General features: G+C 39.4%; 2 protein-coding genes across 9 annotated transcripts in view; both read left to right on the top strand.

The window, feature by feature from the left end:
- The window catches only part of SPATA13 (spermatogenesis associated 13), a 58,141-nt gene extending 42,257 nt beyond the window's left edge, over positions 1–15,884 (top strand). For 5 of the 7 annotated variants that reach the window (XM_018071316.3, XM_018071313.3, XM_018071317.2 and 2 more), the window contains 6 exons: positions 2,260–2,439; positions 3,062–3,294; positions 5,672–5,801; positions 6,356–6,728; positions 10,507–10,581; positions 11,770–15,884. In XM_018071316.3, coding sequence (XP_017926805.2) covers positions 2,260–2,439; positions 3,062–3,294; positions 5,672–5,801; positions 6,356–6,728; positions 10,507–10,581; positions 11,770–11,951 — 1,173 coding nt within the window. In that variant the 3' untranslated portion in view covers positions 11,952–15,884. The remainder of the gene's footprint in view (positions 1–2,259; positions 2,440–3,061; positions 3,295–5,671; positions 5,802–6,355; positions 6,729–10,506; positions 10,582–11,769) is intronic. The other 2 variants (XR_001920497.3, XM_018071315.3) reach the window with 2 other exon arrangements.
- Positions 15,885–16,021: 137 nt separating this feature from the next.
- LOC103755470 (complement C1q and tumor necrosis factor-related protein 9A) lies at positions 16,022–26,996 on the top strand. Of its 2 annotated transcripts, none has more exons than XM_018071436.2 (5): positions 16,022–16,158; positions 19,849–19,999; positions 21,561–21,752; positions 24,504–24,566; positions 26,120–26,996. In XM_018071436.2, exons 3-5 carry the CDS (start codon positions 21,587–21,589, stop codon positions 26,923–26,925), a joined length of 1,035 nt encoding a protein of 344 aa, XP_017926925.1. In that variant the 5' UTR covers positions 16,022–16,158; positions 19,849–19,999; positions 21,561–21,586; the 3' UTR covers positions 26,926–26,996. The 2 variants fall into 2 exon arrangements, with proteins under 2 accessions (XP_017926925.1, XP_008919697.2); XM_008921449.3 differs by lacking the exon at positions 16,022–16,158 and adding an exon at positions 18,788–19,080.
- Positions 26,997–27,160: the final 164 nt, after the last annotated feature.

The raw sequence follows: 27,160 nt of genomic DNA, 5'->3' as shown, positions 1-27,160 counted from the left end.
TCCCAGTTGAGCTTCTGAGGCTGCCAGTCAGACTCTTCTTGTGTCCTTTTACAGCTTTCCTCTCTGCTGACTGCCACAAGGCATCGCTTCCTTTTTTAAAAAAACAATTCTGTTTCTGACAGGGAAAAAGTGCTTTGCTTATCTGACTGCTATTTCTGTAATAATGAGAGAAGGAAGTTCAGTTTATTTAGAACTTTTTACCATATGGTTTATATAGAAAACTTTGAGTAACTGTAATGTTACAGTTAGGGACAAAACTTTTTGAAATTAACTTGAAAAGAGTATTTGCTGGGTGTGGGGTTCTTTTTTTGTTGTTTTCTCAAACAGAGGGACTTTTTCTGGATGCTTAGAAACTATGAAGAAGTCTAAAGGTGTTTTAGATCTACCTTGCTTGTTTGAACCATAGAATGTAGGGTGTTTTCTGCTTCTTTGTTCGAATTTTGTTGGAGGCCCACACTTGGACAAGAAACTTCTTAATACTCTTCACTGAAGTTTGCCTCTTTTGATGTGGACGTGACCTGCATTTGACCTGTATTTGTGGTTAGCATCTGGAATGGTGCTAAGCAACTTACCAAAATATTCTTCGTACCCTAAGTTTGCTAAGTCTGTCCTTGTATTTGTCATGCTGCCATCCTTTACCACTTATCATTAGATTATTTCATGTACAACAAAGTAGACAAGACAGTGGTGTTTTTTTGTGGTGTTGTGTGGTTTGGGTTTTTTTTGTTGTTGTTTTTGGTTTTTTTTGGTGGGTTTTTTGGTTAGTTGGTTAGTTGGTTGGTTTTTTCTGTTTGTTTGCTTTGGGTTTTCGTAGATTTTTTGTGGGGTTTTTTTTGGTTTTTTATTTTTAGATCAGGCCTTTTTTATGCATCTTGAAGGGAAAAATTGGGAAAAAAGGCAAAAATTGGTTACTAATTGGCTGATTTTAAAAAACATTAAATGTAAATTTTGTCATTTATGTTCGTTATTTCCTTAAGGTAGTGAGCTTGATTGTGTGCATAAAAGATCAGGGAGGACCTTTTATGCTCAGCTATGTTGCTGCCTTGGTTAGCTGAGTTCTAGAACTACTTTCATAGTCATAATATCTTAGACTGATATTAATTAATTAATTTTCTTTAGTACTAGAGAGCAAACACACACTTTCCAAGTAGAGAAGCGATGCACCGTATTCAACATGTGGGGTAGAGATGGTCTGCTGTCCTCAAAGTGAATCCGTACAGTGGTGCAAGCAGGACATGACTGAAATTATACTCAAGTAAGACTAAGCCAGAAAAGCTATGGCAGACAGTAATCCACATTTGCAAGCTCAACAATAGAGTGAATCACTAGGACTGGTGCAGTCAGGATCATGAAGCTGGATATACCCAGAAAACACATTTTACATTCAAGAAGTGTCTGCAGTCTGTATTACAAAAGCTGCACAGGAATTAGTTTTCCTTGTTGGTGCAGTAGGAAATGTGGCAGCTGGCTTGCAGCATAGCCACTGCACAGCTCTCAAAGCAGATGGCTGGGGAGGAGACAGGAATATTCATAACAGTGCCAGCAATATTCAGTATTGCTTCCTGGTAAACCTCACCAGAGCGACTGCAAGGCTATTTCAGCTGTCTGCTTCTGAAGCAATTTGGAGGAGACCAGACTGACAGCAGCCAAGTGGAGGAGCCTGGCAGATAACCCCTATCATACCATTTAACCTTCGCACTCCTGAACCTCGGCACCCTAACAGATAGGAGAGTATGAGCACAGCAGCTATTCCTGAATATCCAGTCTCTACATTGTATCCTGCTCACCATGCTCAGCTTTGTGGAACAGGTACATGAAGATGTGCCAGCTGTGCATACCATACTTTAGCTCTGGTAGACACTGTCTTTATATTAATTGTTTCAGGGTTTGTTCTAATGTGCATAAAGAAGAATTGTTATGACACAGAGAAATTGCTGTGAAAAAAGTGAAAGCAGCAGCACCCTTGGGACCTTACATTGGGCTGACATTGTACAAGGAGGTGCGAATGGGCTTTACACACTCCGCAGGTTTCTGGTTCCGTGATTCATTTACGGTCCTGTGAGCCAGGAGCTGGGCTGCAATAATCAATGTGTAAACATTTCAGATGCAAATCTGAACTTACACACCTGTGCACGTATGGCTGGGAAACCACTTACCTGCCCATAGGTCACGGGGGTTTGGCCAGCTCAGATGGGCTTGCTCAGGGCAGAACCTGTTTGACATCTTCCAGCTAATGAGTGTTTTTTATTTCATTTCCAGGGTTATATTCGGCAGTGTCGTAAACATACAGGAATGTTCACCACAGCTCAGTTAAGCACCATCTTTGGAAATATTGAAGATATTTACAAGTTCCAAAGGAAGTTTCTGAAGGATCTTGAGAAACAGTACAACAAAGAAGAACCTCATCTAAGTGAAATAGGATCATGTTTTCTTCAACATGTAGGTTGCAAAAGTTGATTTAATTTATGAAATTAATAAAATATGAAATTAAATACCATGTTAGGAGGGGATTTTAGTAACAAATGCTTCTCAAATACTAAACCAGCAGTATTTTAGAAATTAAAGTAATTTGCAATTAATTAACTATTAAATGTTTTATATTTCTCCTCATCTTTAATGATCATGTAACTTTGTAAACAATTTTAAATTTCCTTTTCAAAACTGTAATGATCACAGTTGAGCTGGACTATTTGCAGTGATCTCACATTTGGCATGCAAAAACTTCATAAAGAAGGAAGGTGGTGGGGAAAGAGGCTGTGAGTTCTTGATAGACACTTGCTAAACATATAGCTGTCTTCCCCAGGGAAAAGTACTTCTTAAGGCAGGTTTGGTTTATCCTGATTGAACAGTGATCTTTATTTCTGTGTTCTGACAAAGAAGGTACAGGGTTTTGAGAGTTACGAAGTAGATTTCTGCATAGATTGAAGGCTCATCAGCCTGGAAACAATATAGAAAATGGATTAATTAATCTGATTATATATAATAGATGTTACAAAAATAACTTTTTTTCTTTATAGACAAATACTTCAGTAAAACTGTAACTTTTTTTTTTTTTTAATAGCAAGAAGGCTTTGCTATTTATTCAGAGTATTGTAACAATCATCCCAGTGCCTGCATTGAACTTTCCAGACTAATGAAACAGGGCAAATACCGTCACTTCTTCGAGGCCTGTCGCTTGCTTCAGCAGATGATTGACATTGCCATTGATGGTTTTCTTCTCACGCCTGTTCAGAAAATCTGCAAATACCCTCTGCAGCTTGCAGAATTGCTCAAATACACCACTCAGCAACACAGGTGAGAGAGTAAAAAGAACAAATTCTGTAACAGTAGTAACACCTACTTACTCAAGTTTTCTGGATAACACAACACTGAGGCTTTTGAGATCAGGAACAAAACTGCCATGGGCCACTATAGACAGGGCATCTTGGAACCATCACCGATATTACCAAAAACAGTATCTGAAAATGCAGTACAGTGGACTGGGAGGATGCAAGACAGAATGAGGAGTAAATCAAAAAAGGAGAAGGAGAAGAAGTTGATGCTGAAATAGGATGCAGGGAGGGATGTGTAATTCAGAGTGAAAAGAAGGCCAATGTGTCAAGGAAGTGAAGGAGAAAGAAAACCAGAGAAGAACGGGGGAAGATGCATAAAAGTTGTGGATTTAAAAAAACGGTAAAGAGGGTCTTAGAAAAAAAGATGCACTCTGAGCATGTTTGGAGGTAATGTTTTTTAGAAACCTAATAGTAATAAACATTGCCTTTGTTTGTAATAAAGTCCAGACATTAGGTTTTCATCTGGGATAAATGAGAATTTCAGTTGCAGGTTATTACCCTTTCTGGTATACTCCTGAGCTGATTAAATCTTTGACTAAATTAAGATTTTGTCTTTAAGTGTCTATCTTTTTAACTCGCATAACTGCAAGAAGAATGTTCCATTGTGACCCCTGTGCTCAAAGTCCAAATGCAGCCTGAGGCAGTGCTTCCTTGGCCAGAGTCTGTATTTTTTTAACCTTGAGAAAATTGCCCTTTGAGCCCACTGGATTTTTGCCAGGGCCAAAATACAAGGTCCATGAAGTACTGACATTCAGGTGTGAAATGCCTCCATTCAGTTTTGTAGCTACCTGAGAAGTGCTGCAATAACAGTTACTAACATGAGTTTCTCTTTCACTGGTACTAATTTTAGGAAGTTTATTCTGTGAGCTATTAAACCTGTAGATAAAGTGACAGCAAGGTCTCACCACCTTTGGCCCACAGTACCTGTTTTCCTCTTCTGTGGCACAGCATCCAGAGACACCTACAAGCACAGACAGGTGCCCACTGTACAGAGTTACTCACAAACAGGCAGACCTGCACCCACATGGAACCTTGGTAAAGCTCCAGCCAGCTGTTTTTTTGGTAGCATTTTGTTTTCATAATAAGTTTGAAGTTCTGATGCGCACAGCCTGCTGTGAAGGCCACAGGTTTTGAAAGAAGTGTGGAATAACATACCAATAGAGAAAGAAGGAATCGAGATAAGGAAGGGCAAGAGTAGCGGTATGGATATTATGTGGTCATCTTCCTGACATTTGTAGGATCCTATTATTATTAATCTCACTTTTTGTATACAGTGTGGCAGAATAGAGTTTCCATAGATATAAACAGAGAGAAGAGAGAATGCGCAGATTTAGAAGGGAAGTGCATCCATCAGCAGCAGCCAATTAAAATTGGAACTGAGACAGAATCAGATAAAAAGGACAGCAAGACTAACCCCTGTGCAGGATTTATTTCTGGCTTATGCTGTGTTCTACCTCTGGCTTCCTTTTCTGCAAGAGGCATTGTGATAAAAGAGGGAAAGCAGCTGCTTGGCTGGGAGTCCTAAGGCAAGAAATACATCTTTTCCCTTCTCTCTTCTCAGAGACTCCATTTGGGAAAGGTGAACGAGTAATGGATGATATTCAGAGGCAAAAAAACCCCTGAACATTGGGCAGATTCATAGGCATGTTGGGAGCTCAGGGATAGAAGGAGGGGAACAGAGCGCTGGAAGAAGGACGGGAGGACTGACCTGAATTGATTGTACTCAAGCAGGCAGAGGAAGGTGACCATCTTGGCTCTCACACACTTCTCCCATGGAAACAGGCTGCCACCTTAGTACTGTTGCCTTGAATTCCTCTTTCTGGTGCCCATGTTCTTGGGTTCTTCACTGACCCTGTTTGGGGTTGCTTTTGGTATTTTTTTCTGCCCAGGTGGCATTCTCCACTTGTGTTCATTGACCGAGCCATTGGAAACAAGGAGAAAATACAATTGTTAAACACAATTGAAAGAATGCCCTTTCCAATAAAATCCCACTAAAATTTTACTTAAAAACACAGTCCTTTGGTGAAATGTTGCTATCTCTGAGGTCAGTGGGAGTTCTACCATTGTTTTCAGAAGACTTTATTGCAGTTCATTAATCTATCTCCTCTTCCTCCTTCCAGCAGTTTAGTAATTTGGTCCTGGACAAGCCTAGCAGTACCGGAGCACTGAATTGCACAGGCTACTGTGTGAGGTTTGGGATAGCTGAGAATCAGGTCTCTCTTATTTAAGTACCCTGAGTAGAGGGACAAGTGAGTAATGTGGGCTAGCACTTGTCACGGCTCATGATTGCATCATGTCCATTGCATAAGTGATCTTTGAAACGTGCCTACATTTCACAGTGATTATAACAACATAAAAGCTGCATATGAGGCTATGAAGAACGTTGCCTGTCTGATCAATGAGCGAAAACGGAGACTAGAAAGCATCGACAAGATTGCACGTTGGCAAGTCTCTATCGTAGACTGGGAGGTGAGTGTCAGCCTGTCCCTTTTCTGAGCAAAGGTACTGTGTACAATACTTGATGTTCCCTACAGCATATGTCTTTCTGCATAGGTTGTTGTTTGTGGTGTCTACTTTTCAAGCGGTCATTGCTCAGTTAAAAGTCCAGTTGCTTCATTTGCAATGATTCTGTTACTGATTCACTTTATTTATAGTTCAGGAAGAGCAAGCATGTTTTAACGTGGACATTGTTTGTGAGATGAAATGACAAAATGTATTTTTTTTAATAATAGAGCTCTTAAATCTCCTTTGGAATTTTGGTAGTTCTGTCAGAACTGAAACCTGTTTCACTGACTTAAGAAGAGTTTCCTCTTCTTTATGCAGATATGAAGTAGAACAGAACCACAGTCATTAAATTTACCTCTATGACATTATTTACACTGTGTTACATTTTCAAATCTAATAATAAAAATACAAGAAGAGTGAACTTAAAACTTGATTATATAGTGAGACTGGTTAGGCACACAGTGAGATCTTAAAATATTATTTACTTACTACATATATCTATATCTGTATCTTCCTAGGGACCAGATGTGTTAGCTAGAAGCTCAGAACTAATCCACTCTGGAGAACTGACCAAAATATCAAAACAAGGCAAAAGCCAGCAGAGGACTTTCTTCCTTTTTGACCATCAGCTTGTGTTCTGTAAGAAGGACTTGCTGAGAAGGGACATCTTGTATTATAAAGATCGTATTGACATGGATGAAATGGAAATTGTGGACATTGAAGATGGCAAAGACAGAGACTTTAGCATTAATGTCAAGAATGCTTTTAAGATAATAAACAGAACAACAGAAGAGATTCATTTGTTCTGTGCAAAAAAACAGGAGGATAAAAAGAGATGGATTGCGGCATGCGAAAGTGAAAGAAGAAGAGTTCAAGAAGACAAGGAAATGGGTGAGTGGAAGAATTTCCTCTCTAAACAGTAGTTAAAACAAAGGGGAATGTTTTTGCTTTTGCCATTCTTTATGTTTTGTGCAGATGTACATCTGTCATCTGGAACTGGTGTCCCTTTCTTACCCAACAGTTTAGCTGTGTGAGTGAAGCCTATGTGTGTGTGCTTGCCCTGTCACTGTGGGCCAAAGGTCCAGGGCCGTTAGTGTCACCCATATGATTCTGGTGCATTATGAAGCAGAATGAGAGATGAGATATGACAAGATGCAATTCACAAAGACCAATCAATAATAAAAATCAATCTAAAATCCTGTCACTTTTATATGAATTATTGGCCAAAAATATCTTTTTGTAAAGAACACTTTATGACAAAGCCAAGCAGCAATAATTGTAGGTTTATACTGCCCATGTCATATAATGGCACCACCTGTGTCCAGGAGACCCATGCAGTTGCATGGCATCATTAGTTACAGACCCAACACTGGGCAGTGTACAGAGCCTAACCTTGAGCGAGCAGGAAAAAAGGTAGCAAATACTAGACGGGCAGCCTGTGGGACACTCTAAGGACAGTGTCTTCTGTGTGAATGTATATTTAGGATTTGCTCTTTTTTTTTTTGCATGGTTTCATGCTTTCTTTAAGATCAGTGACGAAAGCTCCAGCAAAATTTCATTGGCAAAACATACACAAGGAAAACAGCAACGCTAATAAGAAAAATAAAACTCTTTTTAGTATTTCTAAAGTTAGTGCATCTGTGTGGGTTGACTGCTTGAGAACTTCTGTTTTTCATAACATTGGAAGTGCAGTGAAGTGGATGATAGAATTCAGAAGTTAATAAAATTTAAACAAGATGCCAAATCTTACATTCCACATCCACTTAAAACACTTGATCAGAAGAATAGGAAGACAGGAGTAACCCTTAGATTACAAATGTAAACCTTTTGATCTTAGTGGCTTTTTTCTTTGGTACAGTTGTAAGTATGACAAAAATAAGGCCTCCTCCATATGTATGTTAGATAATATAGCTGAAGAAAACACAAGTTTACCAATTTATACTCGAAAACCAGTTTTAACTCTTTCACATTGCACCAACTGTTGCAATTAACCTCAGTCATCTCAAGTCTGAAATAAACAATGAAGGAGCCACAGCTAAACTCTCCTGAAACTTTCCAAACCTGACTCTCCTCCTGTCCTGAACATGTGACATTATGATCCTTTTGGGCACAACACTGATGGTTTTTATGAGTTACTCTGTGTAGAGCATGCTCTGTCACCTTGTACTCCTGGGGATGGGAGGTAGCTGCCTTCCCTAATTCACCTAAGCAGAACTCTGCAATAGTGGATATTGTAAAAGGGTGAACATGATCAGAAAGTAATAGAGCAGTGCTGAGGATCTGATGATAAGTGTCCACACAATCCCTTGTACAACAAAGTTACATAAAGCCTCCACTCCAGCATGCAATGAGAGTACTAGTACAGTCACATGGAAGAACACTAAAGAGTAAAACACAGCTCCTGCACTTTTGTGAGCAGGACTGAGCAAAAGGAGATAAAGAGTGAACATTTTCTATTCCTGTCCTTTCTGATAAGCATTCTTGAGCTCTATGCCTCTTCCTGGATGGTTACTTTATGGAACACTGGAAGAGTATGCTGAGCAAGCCAAATGCTGTATGTCAGGATGCTTCTGAGGCTCACAATAGTGCTTGCCCTGGGCAGCAGCAGGTCTGTCTTGGTGTTACCATTCCTTCTAAGTGACACTGCTCCACAAATCTCCAAGCATGAGGAAACTACAAAGGTGTAGCAGCTACAGCCCTAAATGTCATTATTTGTTCTTCTGGGACCTCATAAAAATTAGGATATGGTATTCAAAAGGGTAACCATTTGACAGTGGTGGCACTGGCAGTGATAACAATGAGATTTGTCATAATAGCACTAAACGTTATGTAGGTCTGGGTCACAACTCCCATGGTGCTCAGTGCAAGGGTTGCACAGGAGGGTCTATTGTGCTTGCTGCTCTTTAGGCACAGTGCAACATAGTGAAAAAAATATCAGTTGAAAGAGAAACTGTGGCACATAGGCAAATGCAGTCTCTTCTGCCCCTGTAACATCCAGTCATCTGCAAACTTGCTTTTCAAATATTGCAACTCATTATTCTGGTGCACCTGTTTTGGGACAGGGATCATGAACCAGAGGAAAGGTAGTTGAACTGCAATATCGGATGTCCATCTGGTCTTGTGAGTGATCTTGTGAGCCACCACAGTGGCTTGGATGTTTTCTCCATTAATCAGAAGACTGTTTCTTTTCTAAACTTTCTTCCTTTTTTTGGCATAATTGAACATTTCCTTTAGCCAAAACCAGTGGAAAGGTGCCAGTATTCTCAACCTCAGGTTTAAATTTATCATGTTGATTTTGTAAGCTATCTTGCTGGACTTCCCACAAAGCCTCTAATCTAACCAGAGACAAATACATACTCTTCCAATTCGGAACTGCAAATGGCATTTTACTTCTATTTTCAAAGACACTTTAGTGTGAGTCACTGTCTCCCAAACTATATCTAGTTTTTCTTAGCTTTTATGAATATATGAGAAGAAAAGGCCACAGCCAGAAAATCCTTCTCCAAACCACTAATAGTAACCCTAAGAAAGTGGTCTGATCTCTGTTGATGAAATTGCTTTCATTTTTTAAAATGTTTCCTTGTTTCTCTAAAGGAAAAAAAGCCTGCAGAATAATATAAACTACTGCTACCCCAAAATTATGGCTGTTTTAAGTTAATAGACTGATTTGTAATAACTTCTTCATAAGTTCAGGATAAAAAAGGGAGTTTTAAAAGTATAGAGAAGTGAAGGAAGATGCAAAATGGAAGCAAACCAGATACTTCATTTTGGCTTTGAATCACAACTTCTGTGCTTTTTGTATGCATATGAGTGAAATGAATGCAGCCTTATGCATAGCATGAAATGAAACAGCATCCTGTGCACCTTGTTGTCTCCTTGTGCAAACATAACATATCCACGTATCTCATTGTACACAGGGAGAGGAAACTGGAGTGCCTGTTCTGGCTCTCCAGACAACACCAGTCACTGGTGTCACCTTTTCTAGCAGATGTCTGGCATCTCTGTACTCATCACAGATCAGTCATACACCTATCACACGACAGTAAATAGTGTAGGGTTAACCACATAACTATAGCACCATGTAAGTTATACAAGTATGTGAACAGGTACATGAGAAACCTGAGTGGGGGATCCAGCCCTGGTCTGCTGCAGCCATAACCACACCACAGCCTGCTTCAGTGTCTGGCAGATTTTGTGATACTTTCCTCTGAGTGGAGGGAACAATACCAGTGACTTCGGTTTGTTACCCATGTTAGCTCAGAGTGAGTGAAAAAAAAAAGGTTCTGAATTTGTGATCTATTACTTGGAGGCTTGTAGCCTTTAGAAATGTTAGTTTACTCTTCTTTTTTTAATCTCTTGTTATCTGGACTTATCTATGAAAAGAAATTTTTGTGTAGTTAGTTCACCAGTGATTGCCATTTGCAGGAACTGGAAAGGAGCTTTTTCATGTAATCTAAGGCAAATCAAAGTTGTTCCTATCATTTTCCCAGTGAAAAACAATCTTTAAATTCATATGATAAAGTAAAACATACTTCTAAAAACTTCAGGTGTATTACTATTAAGTTTTACTAATAATTCTTAAAATACAGTTTACGTATTTGTTTTAATTTAACTTAAGTATTAGGTACAGTAATTTTGTACTAGTGCCCTAATTTACACTTTGACATAGGTATGGAAATCTCAGAAAACCAGAAGAAACAAGCCATGCAGAATGCCCGTAAGTCAAGGCAAGGAAAAATTAAAGGTGGGTGTTCAGAATTGTTTTACATTCTTACTGTGTTCCAGTGATCTTTTTGTGAGGAAATAGCACAGTCTGGCTACGGTTGAATTATTCAGTCCTTTAAAAAAATTTAATGGTTTACATGGAGTCAAATAATTGCCATTAACCTGTATTGTAATATAAAATTCCAATTCCTCTGTAAACTGTCTACTAAATCAGCTCCCAGGGCTTCTTCAGATGGGTGAGTCAGTTTTCTCTATATTAAAGAAGTAACTCAAAGGGTAAGGCAAGCTGCTTATTTAAGTGCATGCAGAGATTAAATTGTAAATGAGTGTTACTGATTCCTTTCTTTGCTTTTACTCAAACAGCTTGTTCTTCTTTACCAATTCTGTGCCTTGTTTAAACTATCGTAAAGTTCTTTTTGCAAGCCACGTGTTCCAGTATTTACTTTAACACAGTCAAAATGGCTTCCTTCTGTCCCTAGACTAGAAGGAAGGGTGGACTAGAAGCTTGTTTAGCAGAAAACAGCGTTTTTATTCATTTTTTATTCATTTTCTCTCTCAGAAAATATGTTGTGATTTTGTCCTTTTCCATCTTAAATGTCAAACTTGGACAAATCTCTAGTGTGTTGAGAGAATAAATTGAGAAAGTAGGACAAGATTTAAGTCGAATTTAGGAGTGAAGGAATTGATGTTAGGTTGTCCTCTGATCCCTGGGATTAATATTATTAAAGCATTTTCTCTTTATCATTAACCTTTAAAACCTGTCTGGATTTTCAGGGGAGTGGCTAAAGTTTGTGAGTAGGAGACTCTGTTCAGAAAGCAGAAAGGTCAAAGTCTGAGAACATTGTCCAGAAAAATGTATTCCAAATGGAATAAATAACATTTTTGTTGGTAGTAGTATTTTATCCAGTCTTATTCTGAGAGTGGACTAAAATATGAGTATCTGCTGTGTAAAGTCATTCTTTTTAAATACTAGGATTTACTTGTGCAAACAGTATTGTCAGGCTATGTGAAACTGCTGCTTATTTTTGGTAATTCTGTAATGTTATTTTTACTGGTGCTATTCTCTTCTTAAGCCAAATCAATGCAGCAGTCATAAAGTCTAACATCAGAAGAAGTAACCTTTAGTAGTTCTTCCATTCTCCCCTGGCCCTGTGCTTAAATTTTCACTAGCTGACTCATACGCTTTCTTAAACTGTTCCTTTTGCAGGTGTAAGCTATAACGGGTGTCCTGTGCCTCCTCCACACCAAACCCTGCATCCCATTCACCAGCGACACATCACTGTACCTACCAGCGTCCCGCAGCAGCAGGTCTTTGCCCTGGCAGAACCCAAGAGGAAGCCATCCCTCTTCTGGCATACCTTCAACAAACTCACTCCCTTTAAAAAGTGAGAAGCCAAGGACCTGGAAGGACTTCAGCATGGCAGGAGACTTACTCTAGAGGAGGACCCTGGAGACGCAGTTAATCTTACTCGAGCTTGGTGAATCTCCTGTTTTGGAGGCAAAACCTTGGCTTCTCTCGAGCCAGAAATGCAGCATTGGTCTAGAATACGAATGAAGTTTCTCAAGACTGCTCTGAAGTCCATGTTGCCAAGTGTCAGCATTACTGATGAAGAGCAGTCTCTCTTCTGACTAAGACAGCTTGCTGTTACTCAGAAGCAGCAGTATTCAGTCTCCGTTTCTTAGTTATGTTGAAGTAGTGATGGAGTCATGCAGGTCATTGTAACATTTCATTTTTCTTAACCCTATATTGATGGCCAAATTTAGGATAGGAAGGTGTTTTTCCTTGGGGATATATCAGCAAGGAATCTTTGGAGATTTTTCTTCTTCCTCCAGGATCACCAAGCAGAGACCACCCATTAAAATCAGACAGAGACATCCCATGTGTTTAATGAGCTACTGCAGAATTTAGTGGACCCTAATCCTTCCTGTCTTTTTTATTATATTGCCAAATGGCAGGAGAACATCCCGCAAGGCCTTACCATATTCCAGATTGGAACAGGGAAATTTTATTCTGTCATGTAGAAACACGAACAGAGTGTGAAATGAACTGTAAAGATACGTGCATTTGTTGCACACAAGTGGAAAGAAGAGGAGCCCAGGGCATCTCAGATTGATTGATTTCAATCAGAGCAATATACTGCATGTATGTATGCTCTTCAGTGTAGAGCTTTTATATCCCTTTTTGCGCACTTCTTTGCCTGGGAGAGACTTCTTTATATTTCCAATGTGTTTATTTCTCTGTGTAAAAAATAGTTTTTTATTTTCTAACAGAGATAATGTGAATGTACAAAGTCAGCATTGAGACAGTACATGGTGACTGCTGGCTATGTTACAGTCTAGGTCTAATGCTTTTTTCATGTATTTTGACTTAGAAAATGGATTATTAGTAATGTAAATATATTAAAGTGGTCTGGATCCAAGCTTCTTATACACAGTCAATTGACAATGGGTTTTGACCAATTACTTCTTCACGAAGAAAGTGAAATCTTTACTGGAAGGGACAGAGAAATTGTGTGGACTGGAGATGGATTTTTGTCTCGGAGTCATCACTCTATCGGAAGGGGAAGAACCTGACTTGATTAGGGTCAGCTCTGGCCAGCATATGCAATCCTGGATTTGCATTGCTGCAATTTGCCTGTGACATGAAGTTGATTTGTGAGAGCAACTTTTAAAAAGCCACCAGGAAGAAAGAGGATCCTGATATTTGTAGCACTGGTAATTTCTGCTTAATAGCTCTCATCAAGGATGAAAAGACTGTTGGGAATATGGAAGGAAATAAAGACTCCATATGTTTCAGAGCTGATATGCCATGAATGTCTTTACAATACTTTATGCTATGCTGCTGATTAGGGGCATTACCTGATGATAAGGATAGATCCAGGGGTATTCTTTGACAATGGACACAGACAGCTTTGTCATGGATCTGTAATATATGAAAAACAAACAAGGGGCTAGAGGCCAGGCATCTTAACAACAATGTAAAAAAGCCTTATTTTAACGATGTATTTGTTCCTACTACTATTGTGACCTCTATATTTTTATTTCTTGTCAGTGTTGTGAAGCCCACTAGTCAGTAGATCCTGTGATTTGATAACGTTGTGGCAACTTCTGCTAAGCTAACCTTCTAAGGTTTGTGGGTTTGACTTTAAATTACATCTTTTGACAAATGTACATTTCAAATGCCTTGTGTATATAGCTCAGCATTAAGGCAAGGTCTGGTGATGCCCAGCCAAATTGTTCCCTGCATACTGAACTTAATTGCTTGTGCTTTCCCATAGCAGTGAAAGATGACCCAGATCAGTTAAGAACTGGAAATGTGCACTGAGATTTTTAAAGAAAATGCACCAGAAAGTGAGTGAAAAAAGCTGGTTGTATTTTTCTTTTGATGTTTAAAACAAGCTATTGCTATTCAGATTTTTTTAAAAGATAATTCAAAATGCTCTATTTAAACACAAAGAGCAGACTTCCAAATGCAGGCATGCCCTCCCCCTCAAACGAGTAACCCTTCTGTGTTTCTTACATACCCATTTTTGTGGGTACTTGCCACATTCAGGCCTGCAGACCAACGTAATGCATGTAGGGTGGAAGTGGAGATGATGTTTTTCATAATCACATTTTGAAAGACTTGTTCTAGATGCACAAAAAAGACTGAAGTTGGATTACAGTGCTTACCCAGAAACTTTCCCAGCTGGACCTGAAGCCATTATGAGATCCACACTTCCATACATGTCTTTGTTGAAACCTACTTCCTTTCAGGGCTTGAGAGTCTGTGGAGTGCTGGAGAAAAAAAAGAGGTTTTGGGGTCTGTCTTCTGACACATCAGTGCCCATGAAGGCTCTTCCCATGTATTAGTGCTGGTGCCTTAGCCCTAAAAATGAACAGAAATGTTTGTATATGGTTTTGGATGCAGCAGTTTTTTTCTCAAGAAGTGAATTTCAAAGAGGTAAGAAGAAAATATTTCATGGTGCAGATTACTCAGGACAGTTTTACATATAGTACCCTTCATATAGACATGGTTGTTTCGTAATATTCTCTGTGTCTTTCTTTGCATTATGACCTTGCAACAGAATTAAGATAAAATATAGTAAGACAGGCCAAATTTATACCACGCCATAGTATTTTAACCAAATTATAGTGAAATGAAAACACACAACTACATTATTCAATAATTAAGACAAATATTTACTCCTGACTCAGCCTCACTTTAGAGTCTGTGGGAAAAAGAGTTGCAACAAAAATGTAAAAGGTTGAATTCTAGCAACTCTTGCCCTGATTCTCCTTTTGATGACAAAGCTTATATATGATGAGAAAGGTGTGATGGCAACATCTGTTCTTTTCCTCTTGCTTTTGCATGAAGTTACTATAAAAAAAAAAATCTAGGGCAACTACTAAGCACGTTTGTGCCTCGTTTAGATAAAGCGCAGCCAGAGCCTTCCCAATGGCCTGCTGAGTAGATAACCTCAGACTTTTTGCATGAGATGCAGTAAAATATAATTGTCCTCAAATATGTTCCCACTGATTTAGGAAAATGCCAAACCATAATTACATCTAACTCAAAGCATTTGATGTATAAAATAATAAGATTGTTTTACAAGTGGCTCTTGCCATGCTAAATTTCACATTGAATTTTAGTGGTCAGTGTAATAACTGAGTTCAAAGACAGACTTCTCAAATGTTCCACATTTTAGTTGTCTTTTGAAAACAATTATATCACAGTTTTGGAGCCAAAGGTCTTTAGCCATAACTAACACAGTACTTTTCTCTGACTGCCTTTCTGCTTTTTTTCTATATGTGTGGCATTTGTATGTAGGAGATGCCTTCTGAATGATCTCTAATTTAAAACTACTTGTTGTAAATACTAGGGATAACTTGCATATATATTTTATTTTGGTAAGTGTTTTGTAACATTTTATCTTCCATACATTGCTTTGTGCATCTTACCATCAGTGTGCTGTTACACATTTTGTAAATTAAGTGTTCTGGCTACGGAGCAGAGGAATTGGCTTTTGCTGGCTGAAGTACAATGTGCATTTTTTCTGAAGAAATTGCATTCCAAGATTTATCTACTCTTCCAACATTGTTTGTCAAATGAATCTATTTTCTGGAAAAAAGTACAAACTTACATTCCTATTATTTTTCTCTTATTGTATATATTTGAATTAAATAATGTACAAAGCTGAAGTTTCTCATCTCTGTCTTATAAAACTTTATTGTGCAGTTTTAAAATTTGTGGGTTTTTTATTGTCTACAAAATTTCCTCTGTGATGCAAAAATACATCAACTGTCATATTTCTTTTAGTATTTTAAAGAAAAAAAGTCACATCCCCCTCTCTTGGTTTCCCAGTAATGGCAACAGTACTTCCCAGCACAAGTTCATTTTAACAACGACTAAGCCTGAGTCTGGGATTTAAATTTTTCATCAATCAAACAAAGTCCATCCTTGTTGTTTCAGACATATGCATCTGTGGTCACTGTGCTTTATCTTGTCCTGGCAGAGGGCTCCCACAGTTCCCCTTGGAATAAATGCAAATGCAGCTTCTCTATTAATATAAAGCTCCTGCTAACAAAGGATGGTGACTTAAGTACTGCAGTGCAGGTAAGAAGGATTAAATTTTATTTTCTTTGGAACGAAAGCAAAACCTTCTGAAAGGGTTCACCCAAAAAGGTGTATTCCTTAAATGTGTGTGAAGAGGCTTACCAGCCTGCTTGTTGGGCAACACTGCTCGGGTTTCAGCTTACTTCTCTGATTTGGGGAAGTCTTTTGTTTCTCATTATTCTGACAGGGCAGAGGACCACATCTGAAAGGCGTACCTGTGTCCTTCTTGCTCCAGGCTGTGTCAAAACTTATGTTTCGCTGAGACACATTAGCTTTAACAAAATAAAAAATTTTGCTGAAATCTTTTCATTAGAAATTTCGGTGAATTCAAACGCTGACAGAATAGTTGGGTTTGCTAATTTGTTGCCCTTATTTTCAATGTCCAGGCACCTATATTTCTTGGTTCACCTCAAAGCTGAGACTTTCTCAGGCCTCCCAAGTGCTGCTGTTGCAGTGGGATGTGTGCTGGGTGCACCAACATCAAAGTGAAAGGCACAGTCTGAGCACTCAGTGCAGTAGATCAAATGACCGAAAAACATACCTTGAGCAAACACTCGAGTAGGATGTTGCAATCAATAGGCTTTGTAAGGACCCTGTGGTTCACCTGGCCATGGTGAGCTCATTTGTGCATTTTATTTCATGCTTTGGCAGTCAGCCTAAATCCTGTAGATCGTTCTGTACTATCAGTTCTACTATTAGTTACTTTAAAGTTCTTCGAGAGCTGATCTATCACGTGGTGCTTTTAGTTTACACAGAAATAGCACTGCTTATCTTGAATTTTTTGGTTGTTTTTTTGTTGGGTTTTGTTGTTGTGTGGGATTTGGGGTTTGGGTTTTTTTAAGGCTACATGGTGATCTGTGCTTTGTAACAAGAAACGTGGAGTTGAGCCTTTTTATATTCCAGTACCAAAGGAGAAATGAAAAAGTCAGCAATGGAAAACTGCACACCTCATGGATTGTAAGAAAAGCACACCAATATTCCTTACACAAGTGTATTTCTAAGTGCTTTTCAAAAATTCAGTTACTCTAACAAACTAGAGGACATGTAATTATGAGAATACATCAGAACTGCATAAGCTGTCAGCACATCATGTTTTTTGTTAATCTCATGTCTGTGTTAGGTTTAGTTCACTGCAGTCAGAACTGACTTCTGGTTGTCCAGGTGAGTGCCTAGGGCTGAGAACTCACATACTGCCACTACTAGGTATTTTAGACTCTGGTTTTAAAAAACAGACTTGTGTGTGAGTGTGTATGTGTTTGTATATGTATGTATTTACACCCACCCCCCCTTTGTAGACTCCATATGGCATCCCCATATGGACCCTCCCTCTCTTTATGTTACATTTCTGTTGTGCATTGGGGAGGAGGAGGCTGATAACTGAATGACACCTGGGCAAGGTTTTACCTGAATCATTTTAATGTTCCAAGCATTCAGAGTGGGCCACCTGCAATGACAGACAAACCACTCTGCAGACAAGTGAAGGCTAGGAGGTATCCATCAGAATCCCTGCACTCTGGTGTCAGTGAAGTTTAGAAGGGTAAACCTAAAATGGCAGATGTCAGCAGCAGAGGAAGGAGTACCACTGCCCTTCAAATGCTGAGTTTCTCTCAGAAGAGAAACATAAGACGATGTAGGATTTACTGACTGTCTCTCCTAGTGTTTTTTGGAAAGCTGAAACTGCTTAAGAGGAAAGGAGTACAGGTACTCCTCCAGTACAGAGAAAAGGAATCCATGAGGTACACCTGAGGGACTTTGCTGGCAGAACCTGGCACCTGCCAAATTCCTCCTTATTTCTGGCACATAGGAAATAAGAAGGCAGAAGGCCCAATATATACACTGAAGTGAACTGTAAGTGGGCAGATTCACTAGGCACAGTTAACCTTGGCCACTTCCTATAAGCATACCCCAGACTTCAGAGATACTGACTCACTGAAAAATTGTCTAGAAGGTGCTCTGCTAATAAGATCAGGTATCTCACTAACCATCCATCTCATGGTTATTACTGCCATATTCATCTCCTAAAGAAGGTAATGAGCACAGCAATCAATCTGAAAATCCCCCTGGATCTCCTTCCATACAGATGCAATGTTTTTTAAGAGCAAATGATCAGCTTTTGCTACTGTGTAATTATTTTCAAGGCATTACCCTGTGATGAGACAAGACACACTAGAAAGCAGCTGGGAGTAACATTTGCCTTTAAGGCCATTCCTACAGCATTTTTCTTGATTCTCTGCTAAAAATGCATCAAACCAGACTAACTGCAGAGTCCATCGAGGTAGAGGTAACTAATAAATGATGTCATTTTCAACTGAGGATGGGACAGACAGACTGTGACTGTTATCACTGTAAAATTCCAGCTTTGTTTGGGTCATTGTAAGGATTGTGCTGCCCTGGGAGGCCCAGGGCATGCCACTGCTGGTACCATGTCCCCAGGAGCCTCCAGTGCTGTCCCACCAGAGCCACTGACTCTCCCAGGACCCTGCAGACAGAAAGGTTTGTCAAGAAACCCAGGTTTTCTGCATGGCAGGACAGACCACTGAGGGCACAGCACTAAGCTGGCAGGGTTGGCTATTTTTTATTGACTCAAACTTTTAAGTAGAGAAAGGAGGCTGAGACTAAGCAACCTTCAAAAATTTCAGATGGTGCTTAATGGGTAAAAAGAAAAGGATTGTTTGTCACAGCTCTCGTTTTTTCTTCTCCATTAGCACAGAGCGAGGTTAATTTGGCTACAGAAGTTCATTCAAGTAGAGCAGCTAATTGCTGCACATGGTCCTTCCTTTTCCTCAAAGCACGGTAGACACGGTGTCCCAGATATAAACCAGGGCACCACAACGCTTGCAGTATTGTCGTATTGCCACAGAGTGGTGGTGAAGACCTTACCGAAAGCTTCGTTGCTCAGCAGCACTGAGGTTACGTCCTTCGGTATGTGCAGACCACACGCGTCATGTCTTTGCAGTGTGGGAACACCCTCAGACACACTGTTTTCAGTCACTTGCACCAACCAGGGTGAATTAAGGCCACTTCCTATAACACATTAACTCCTGTGATTTTTGGTTTTATCCTTCAGTGTTCATGACCAGCACTTAAGGAGTTGATGATAAGCTCAATTGCTTTACTTCCATTAGTCCTTAGCAGCAGTTGCAGGAGTTTCAAGAAGACATAGTTAAGTATTGAGTTATAGCTTTTAAAAATTTAGTTACCAATGTTAAATAATTTAGTATAGCAGTAGCTTTCACTGTTGCTTGAATGGCTAAATGGGGAGCCTGCTAATTACACTTGAAAAGCTCTCTTTGTCATGCATTTTTTTTACTTTAATTCAACCTTGTTACTTCTTTTCCATAAGCAGCTAATATCTGTAATGTTATGTTCTCAGCATTTTTGGTTTTAATTTCTATAGTCTTTTTCCCTAATTCCATTGAAAATTACTTGATACAGAAACTATTACACATTTTGCAGCACAATAATGGTGTGAGATATGGCTTCCATCCTACAAACCAACCAACCTGTTAAAGGTTAAAATTTCTGTGATGTATTTGTAAAATGGAACAGGCAAATCAAGGCCTTATTAATCCATTTTAACAATTTTCTTTCATGTAAGAGTGGTAAAAGCCAAAACACAGAGCACCTCAGCTTAATACTGGAATAAATAGGAAGATTCCAGTTTAAAACTGTGTTTTAATTATTGAACAGCTCTCAGAATTAAATCACTGACCTTTGAGAATTTAGTGACCGAACAAGTACTTGTCCTCAAGACACATATCTGAGCGTGCATTCCTTTACATGAAGCTTTTCCACTCTGGTTAAAGATGCCCAAGAACACTGCAAGTACCAAGTGAATGAGGTAAGAACAAGGATCCTATATATTTGATGATGATATTAATGTCAGCTTGTGGAGTGGAATGCATGTATGGGGACCAAACTGTCTATTCTTTTGGCAAGAAACGCTCCATTAGACAACTGGGAATGGGGTTTTCTGTAAGTGGACAAAGACTGTCAGACTTCTCCATGGGGTGCATCACATCCTAACAGCGTCACACAGAGCACTTCTTCCTTTTGCACTCTTCTGGAGTCCTTTGACTAAGGCAGAAAAAGCTTATATAGCTCAGAAGTAGCAAATGTTTTATTGATTTTCAACTTCCTTTCGTGTCAACCAGCAGCAGCAGACAAAGTGGGATTTTGCTAGCTGGTGATTAAACATCTCTCTGTAAACCATTGGCAAAGACACCATAAATCACATTTCCACTAATTGTTCCAAAACAGGGAACTTTTCTGAACACAGAATAAAAAGATTAAGGAACATGTCCCAAAATTAGAGTCTTCCTAAATAAACTACATTAAAAGAATATTTAGATTGCATATTGCTAGCAGGCTGTAATTATTCTTATTGAAGGATGTAGGCAGTCTTCTGCATGGCTGTGAAAGGCAGCAATGGCCATGAAATAGCTCCTCTTTGGGCACTGTTCTGGCTAGTGGAGTTTGTGAAGTGATTTCTGAACAAGAGGAATGTGTATATGTTAAATAAGCAAAACTACAGCTCAGAGAAACAGGACATTGTATGAATCCTTGTGCATGAACGTGGGATCACAGGTCCTACATAAATCATCTCACAGGACGAAACTTTGGGGCTTAGGACAGCAAAAACATTATTATTATAGTATTATCTAGTACATAAACTTGTAGACTTGCCAGACATTGGGGTTTCATGGTTTTGGTTGGAGTAAGACCAGTCACTGGAAGTTCTTTGGTCTATAGCTACTGCAACTCTATATTCCTTGCTGCAATTGGTGGTGGAGGGGAAAGAAATTAAAAATGAACACTTTTGCCTGATTTGCCTTTTTATTATGACCTTTTAATCTGGGTTAAATTCAGCCAAATCCATGAAATTCAGGCTTTGTCAATGCACTTATGCTTTAAATAGAACAATGTAAAACTTTATGAGATGCACTGAGCTGTTGTTTTCTTGTTTGCTGGATAGATTCTGAGGACAACAAGGGTAGCTCTAAACCTCCTCAGAGCTTTTGTGACTTTCAGCTGCTCACCATCTACCCACATCAAAATTTCCCTTTTCAGAGCCAATAATTTCCACAAGTCAAACTGCATAAGAAAATACAAAACAGAATCTGATGCTCTAAATCACAGTGAATTAAGGAATATTTTAAATTGTGTAAAGCTAATGTTTTAAATGTATAATGATGCTATGGCTGATATTCCCATTAAATTATTATTTAAAATAGCACTCAGTAGTCTTCAGGACTGTAATTAATGCTATATAAAGACCTATGAATAAAACAAAAGAACAGACATGGTGAAACCCCATTTCCTTGTTTTCCTTCCTCCACTATGCTGCACTCCCTTCCAAGGCAGACTTAGGCAGATGTACTTTTGCTTCTTAAATCTTTCAGCCAAAATCATATAACCTGTCTAAAAAATGAAAAGCTGGATTGTACTGCTGGCTATTGTAGTCAGCACAGCAGAAACGGAAAACCAGGACGTCTGTACCCAAGGGTATCCTGGCATCCCTGGCAATCCTGGGCACAATGGCACACCTGGTCGTGATGGACGTGACGGTTCAAAAGGCGACAAGGGAGATACAGGTACTACATTCAGAATAAATGATTTAATGTATCAAAGGCAATGCCATTCATTCCCAAATTTGCGTGTAGTCACTCTGCATGAATGGGATTATTCTGCCTAGTCTTCAGAAAACATTTCAGACATTTGTCCTTTACTTGTTTGAAGAAAGAAATATAAAAAAGGCTTAACAATGAAAGCAAGACAATTAATACTATGGAGATGTCAGGTCCATGGGGTAAAAACAAAAGAAAAAAGGCTTTATCTTCTATGTTGGGAATATTTTCAAGTCTATTTGAAAATTTTAAAGCCTGTATATCTTTTCCTACTCCTTTAAGATAGCAACTATATTTCTGTAAAAAGCTTCAAGCCCAGTAAACAAAAAAACAACTGATATGTTGTTTGGAGTAGTAGCAAGTATGCAGTGGTAAGAAGATTTCTCTTTCTTATCTAAATTTTACATTTGTAGGACTTACTTCTGAGTGTGTCTACTTGCTGCAACTGTACCAGAGTATGTTCAGGCATAGAGACTACTGAAAAACAATGTAGGATTCATGTCTGCTCTAAAAGGTTATAATAGAGATTTGTGTGTGATACTGAAAACAGAAATAATCTCAGCATCCTAAAGCTAATCATCCCCACAATACTTTAAGCCTTGTATCCATGCTGGAATATCAAGGATAGGGTAGCACAAGGTGATAAATCTATGGGCATGTGGACATATAACACTTCTTGTCAAGTGTCACAACTTCAGAATGCAAAGCACAGGAAAAATGCAAGTCTGCTGCTGCAAACCTTCTCACAGAATTTTGAGGGAGAACTTTTCCCCAACAAGCTTTATGTTAGGTCAGTTATGCCATCATGCAGGTGGTATTATGGCTTAAGGCAGAAACCTGTCACTGTTATTTTGGGCCTGGCTGCCCAGATTGACCCAGATTAAACTTATCAGATAGGCCCTTCTAACAAGTCCTGATCTTAAGGATTGTGAATCCCAGCTATTTTCAGTGGAATATATAATCTAGTATCTAAACCAAACGGAGGTCAACAATCTCAAAGAAATTAACTTAAAATGTTCTGAAGTGTCTCACTATGTCTTTCAAGCTAGTGGAAATGTCTATTTAACATACTGGCTTGCTAAGCTAATGGATCACCTGCTCCACCAGAAAAGTATATGCATCCTCAAACATTGTATGCTAAAGAATCAGCGTTGAAGGTGTAGTTTGATGTGCAGTTATTTCATGGCTATGCTGGTATAGGCAAAATCTTCCAGATCCTTTTCCTAACGCTTCAGTCTCTCTTATAGTCCACAGCTGTTCGTGTGGCTATACAGTAAACTAGAACAGCTGAAAAATAACCAGCATTTATAATTTGGGCAATGAAGACTTTTCACTGCTTATGGCCTTCCCTGGACCACCAAAAGACAAGTCTACCTACTTAGGTATTTACACCAGTGATTACTAAGGAGTTACTTGGAACTTGTTGTTTATAAAATGATTTAGAGTTCTCTGCCAAGCAACCACATATATTCCTTCTGCTTTCCATGCCCTAGCTTGGTTAAAACCAAAGCTTTTTAAAATCTAGAAACAAACAAAAAAATCCATTAGCATCTTAATAGGCACATACCTTTAACTGCCCTCTTTTTCTATAAACATGGTTCCAGGAAGGTTTGAAAATGGAAAATCTAAAGCTTGCTTATTTTCATTTATCTTATAAAGGTCCTCCCTTTACTCCAATGAGTTATCACATGGTACCAGTGATTTCTGATAAAGTCCCCAGCATTTTTTCCTAGATTAATCTGTTTTGATGACTGTACTATTCTCTGTTTGAACAAATTGGGGTGATTTTACCATTCTTTATATTGTATGTACATACACCTTTGCAGTGCAGTTAAACATATCAGACTTAATTTTGTTCCTTACCAAGTCAATGAAAATTCAGCACATGCTGGGCTACATCCACTGTGCAGAAAACTGCTAAAGAACTGTTCTCAAGTCAGTATGGTTGGAGAGCTACCCTTGGAATATGGTTACACCCAAACTGCCAACTATTTTTTCTTCTGTTGCACTCTGGATGCAAATCCAGTTATTTTATCATCTTCTGGTCATCTTTGACTTTACGACGAAAATTGCTTTTGTAATTGCTTTCTTTAGAGCAGTAGAAAGTCCATGTCATGCTAGATACAGGGATCAAGAGTGTGAATGCCTTCCCCAGATCTACAGGCAATATTATTCCACTGTAATGTTTCATTACCATCAAACTCCTGCACATCTCTTCTTGAGGCGTGAGTTTACCATTCATAGAATCATAGAATCATTACAGCTGGAAAAAACCTCTAAGATGATTGAGTCCAATCATCAACCTAGCAAGACCGGGTCCACTGCTAAACCACGCTCAATAGGCTTCTGGCCCCTGCAGTGTTTCTTCGTGAATGTGGCTTCCTCACTCTATTTCCATGGATGGAGGCAACAACAGGACAAGAAGTTTTCACATGGTGGGCCTTACAAGGATACAGAACCTCTACACGCCTCCATAACTCACCTTGTTATGCCAAGGATTCCTTCTGTATCGAAAAGCACCATCCTCAAGCAGAATTACTGTGCTCTCTGTGAATCTCTCCATAAGATAAAAGTACCAGCAGTGGCACCCAGTAAAAGTCAGGAATAAGAGTACGCTTTACACTACTGTTTGGCCAGGCTTGGAGAGGAAAGATTGAAGAAGGACTCATCCCAAGTTTTCTGGTTTAATGAAAATCTGTTTTTTTAATTCTGTACTAGGTGAACCAGGAGTTCCTGGCGTTCCAGGAAAAGATGGTGCCAATGGAGAGAAAGGTGAACAAGGTCAGAGAAGAAGTGTTTCAATTTATTATTTGTCTATCAACTGCTGCCCTTGAGTTTGTGAATACTGGACGTACTATACATTCTAGCTGTAGCAAAAGTACCATAAAGGTTAAAAAACCTTTTTCCTGAAGTAGTAGAGGCTGCACACATATGCTGACAATGCAAGAGGAATTTGCCACCTCAAATTATCCCACTGCCTCTGATGCCCCACAACTTGTTCACTCAGGCTGTTATCCTGCCTTTCCCATCTCTAATCCTTTTGTCAGCTGCTAAGCAAGACACTGCATCTGCAGCTACCTCAGGAGACTGAGGATCCTGTATCTATGAAACTTCAGAGAAAGAGACTTTTAAAACAAATTGTAGAAGACACAAGTTATACACCTAAAAATACCATAGATCCTGTATACTTCATATGTAAGTAAGGACTTGTTATCCTTAGAGTAATTGTGCACAGACAATGTATATATCCAACAGCAACTTGCCAATGACAGTGTCCAGGTTCTCCAGAATCCTGAAGGTGACCCTGAGAAATAACACATGGTTGCATGGAAGTAATTACAAGCTGCCCTACATCCCTCAGACTTTTCTCCAGTCAATTAGAAACATCCCTTAAAGGAGCGTAAGACATGAGGCCAGAAATGTTGTTTAAAATTAGAAAGCTACTTTCTTCTCTTGTGTCCTTGTCCCGATGTACCAATGCTACTTTTCCCAGAGGCTCACCATACAATGTCACCTGTTTTCAGTTCATTGATTCTGTTAAATACTCTCACTTGTAAATTGAGAACAGTAAACTGTACAAAGAGCATTATTCCAAACATAAGAAGCCAGAGGCCCTGTTGCAGAAATTATCATGTTCTTTTTCTGATTGATTGAGCGTATGTTCTTTCTGGTATCTTTTGTCTGTCAACTGCTAACATACCCTTCACATTACGGGATCTTCACTTTCAAAGCCTTGTGCAGCAACCAGAGGATTTTCAAAGGCTTTGATCTCCAGACCAAGAGTGGATGAAGGATAAATGGAGCATATGGTGACATGTAACTAGGACAAAAAGCCTTTAGTTTTGCTACAGTAGCAATCTAGGTAACCCAAGCAAAGTTCCATCACGCAGAAATTACAGAAACACATGGCAAGCAAGGGTGTTGTTAAAAAAACCCCCTTCCTCTGATTAAATTGTGAACCATCTCACCCATTTTGTATACCAAAGACTGAAAACAAGTATCTGGACAGATGCTGCTTGTGCCTGAGATGATGTGAGCTGTCAGTGCTACCATCAGCCTGTAGACACCTTTCCCTTTCTTTGAGCTTATTCTTGCTGCTTTCAGCAAGAGCACCTGTCTTCTAATGCAATAAGAGGTTCTTTAGGTATTATGTTTATCCTGCACTTCAATGTATGAGAAATTGTGTGTACAGTGAGCACAGTATATATAGTACTGACACACACCTGCATATATATTTCCTTATGCTGAAACTCAATTTGTGCCCTATTAATGCAGTGGAAGACCACAAGAAACTGTCTTTCTTTTTTTTTTTCTTTTTTTTTCCTTTCCTTTAGGAGCCAATGGGACTGTTGAAGAGAAGGGGAATAAAGGAGATAAAGGAGAAAGAGGACAACCTGGGAAACTGGGGCCAAAAGGGGTTATAGGGTCAGTGGGTTACAAAGGTCAGAAGGGAGAGCTGGGACTGCAAGGACAAAAGGGATTAAAAGGAGACATTGGACCCATTGGCCCGAAAGGGACAAAGGGTGAAATTGGCCATCCTGGAAGAGTTGGTTTCCCAGGGCCAATTGGCCCGACTGGTAATCCAGGTCCTAAAGGTAATATTGGAGGTACAGGGCCACAGGGTAATCCAGGAGTTCAGGGGGAAAGAGGCTTGAAAGGAGACAGAGGAGAAAAGGGGAATGTAGGTGCCCCAGGAGTCCTGCCAAGGAGTGCTTTCAGTGTTGGCCTTACAGTTGACACCAAATTTCCCCCTCCAAATCGCCCAATCAAGTTTGACAAGGTGCTGTATAATGGTCTCAATGACTACAATCCAGTTACTGGCAAATTCACCTGCAGATACCCTGGTGTTTACTATTTCACCTACCACATTACTGTCTACTCAAGGAATGTCCGAGTTGCTCTAGTTAAGAACGGCATCAAGATGCTGCACACTGTGGACAGGTACCAGAGTGGAGAGGACCAAGCCTCAGGAGCCACCATCCTGGAGCTGCAGGGAGGAGACAAGGTGTGGCTGCAGGCTCACCAAGGGGAGACTTTCAATGGGCTGTTTGCAGACGCTGATGATGATACCACCTTCTCTGGGTTCCTCCTGTTCAGCACCTCTGACTCACTGGAGCCACTGCCATTGCCTACCACATAACTCCATGTTATCCATGAATGCTGAATGTCTGTGTCCTTCAGCCCTCCCTAATAAAGTTGTTATCTGCTTAACGATTTCTACTGGATTCGACAGAAAACAGTTGTTTTCAGGAACAGCTTCTGCACAAGAGAGGACAATTCTTCTGCATCAACACAGTTTAGTAACTTACTATAGGAATGTACAGGGGTGCATACACAAATCCTGAAGGACAAATGTTTTTCAAAAAAGTGGGACA

This window comes from Manacus vitellinus, unplaced genomic scaffold, assembly GCF_001715985.3.
Source record: "Manacus vitellinus isolate BGI_N305 unplaced genomic scaffold, ASM171598v3 scaffold_2_pilon, whole genome shotgun sequence".
In the NCBI taxonomy this organism is placed as follows: domain Eukaryota; kingdom Metazoa; phylum Chordata; class Aves; order Passeriformes; family Pipridae; genus Manacus; species Manacus vitellinus.
The sequence above is the reverse complement of the archived record's forward strand: the minus strand, read 5'-3'. Positions and strand labels throughout refer to the sequence as shown.

Coding starts and splice junctions, on each gene's coding strand:
- LOC103755470 (XM_018071436.2), top strand. CDS start 21,587: ATGAAAAGCTGGATTGTACTGCTGGCTATTGTAGTCAGCACAGCAGAA. Junction 21,753..24,503: donor AGGCGACAAGGGAGATACAG/GTACTACATTCA, acceptor ATTCTGTACTAG/GTGAACCAGGAGTTCCTGGC. Junction 24,567..26,119: donor TGGAGAGAAAGGTGAACAAG/GTCAGAGAAGAA, acceptor CCTTTCCTTTAG/GAGCCAATGGGACTGTTGAA.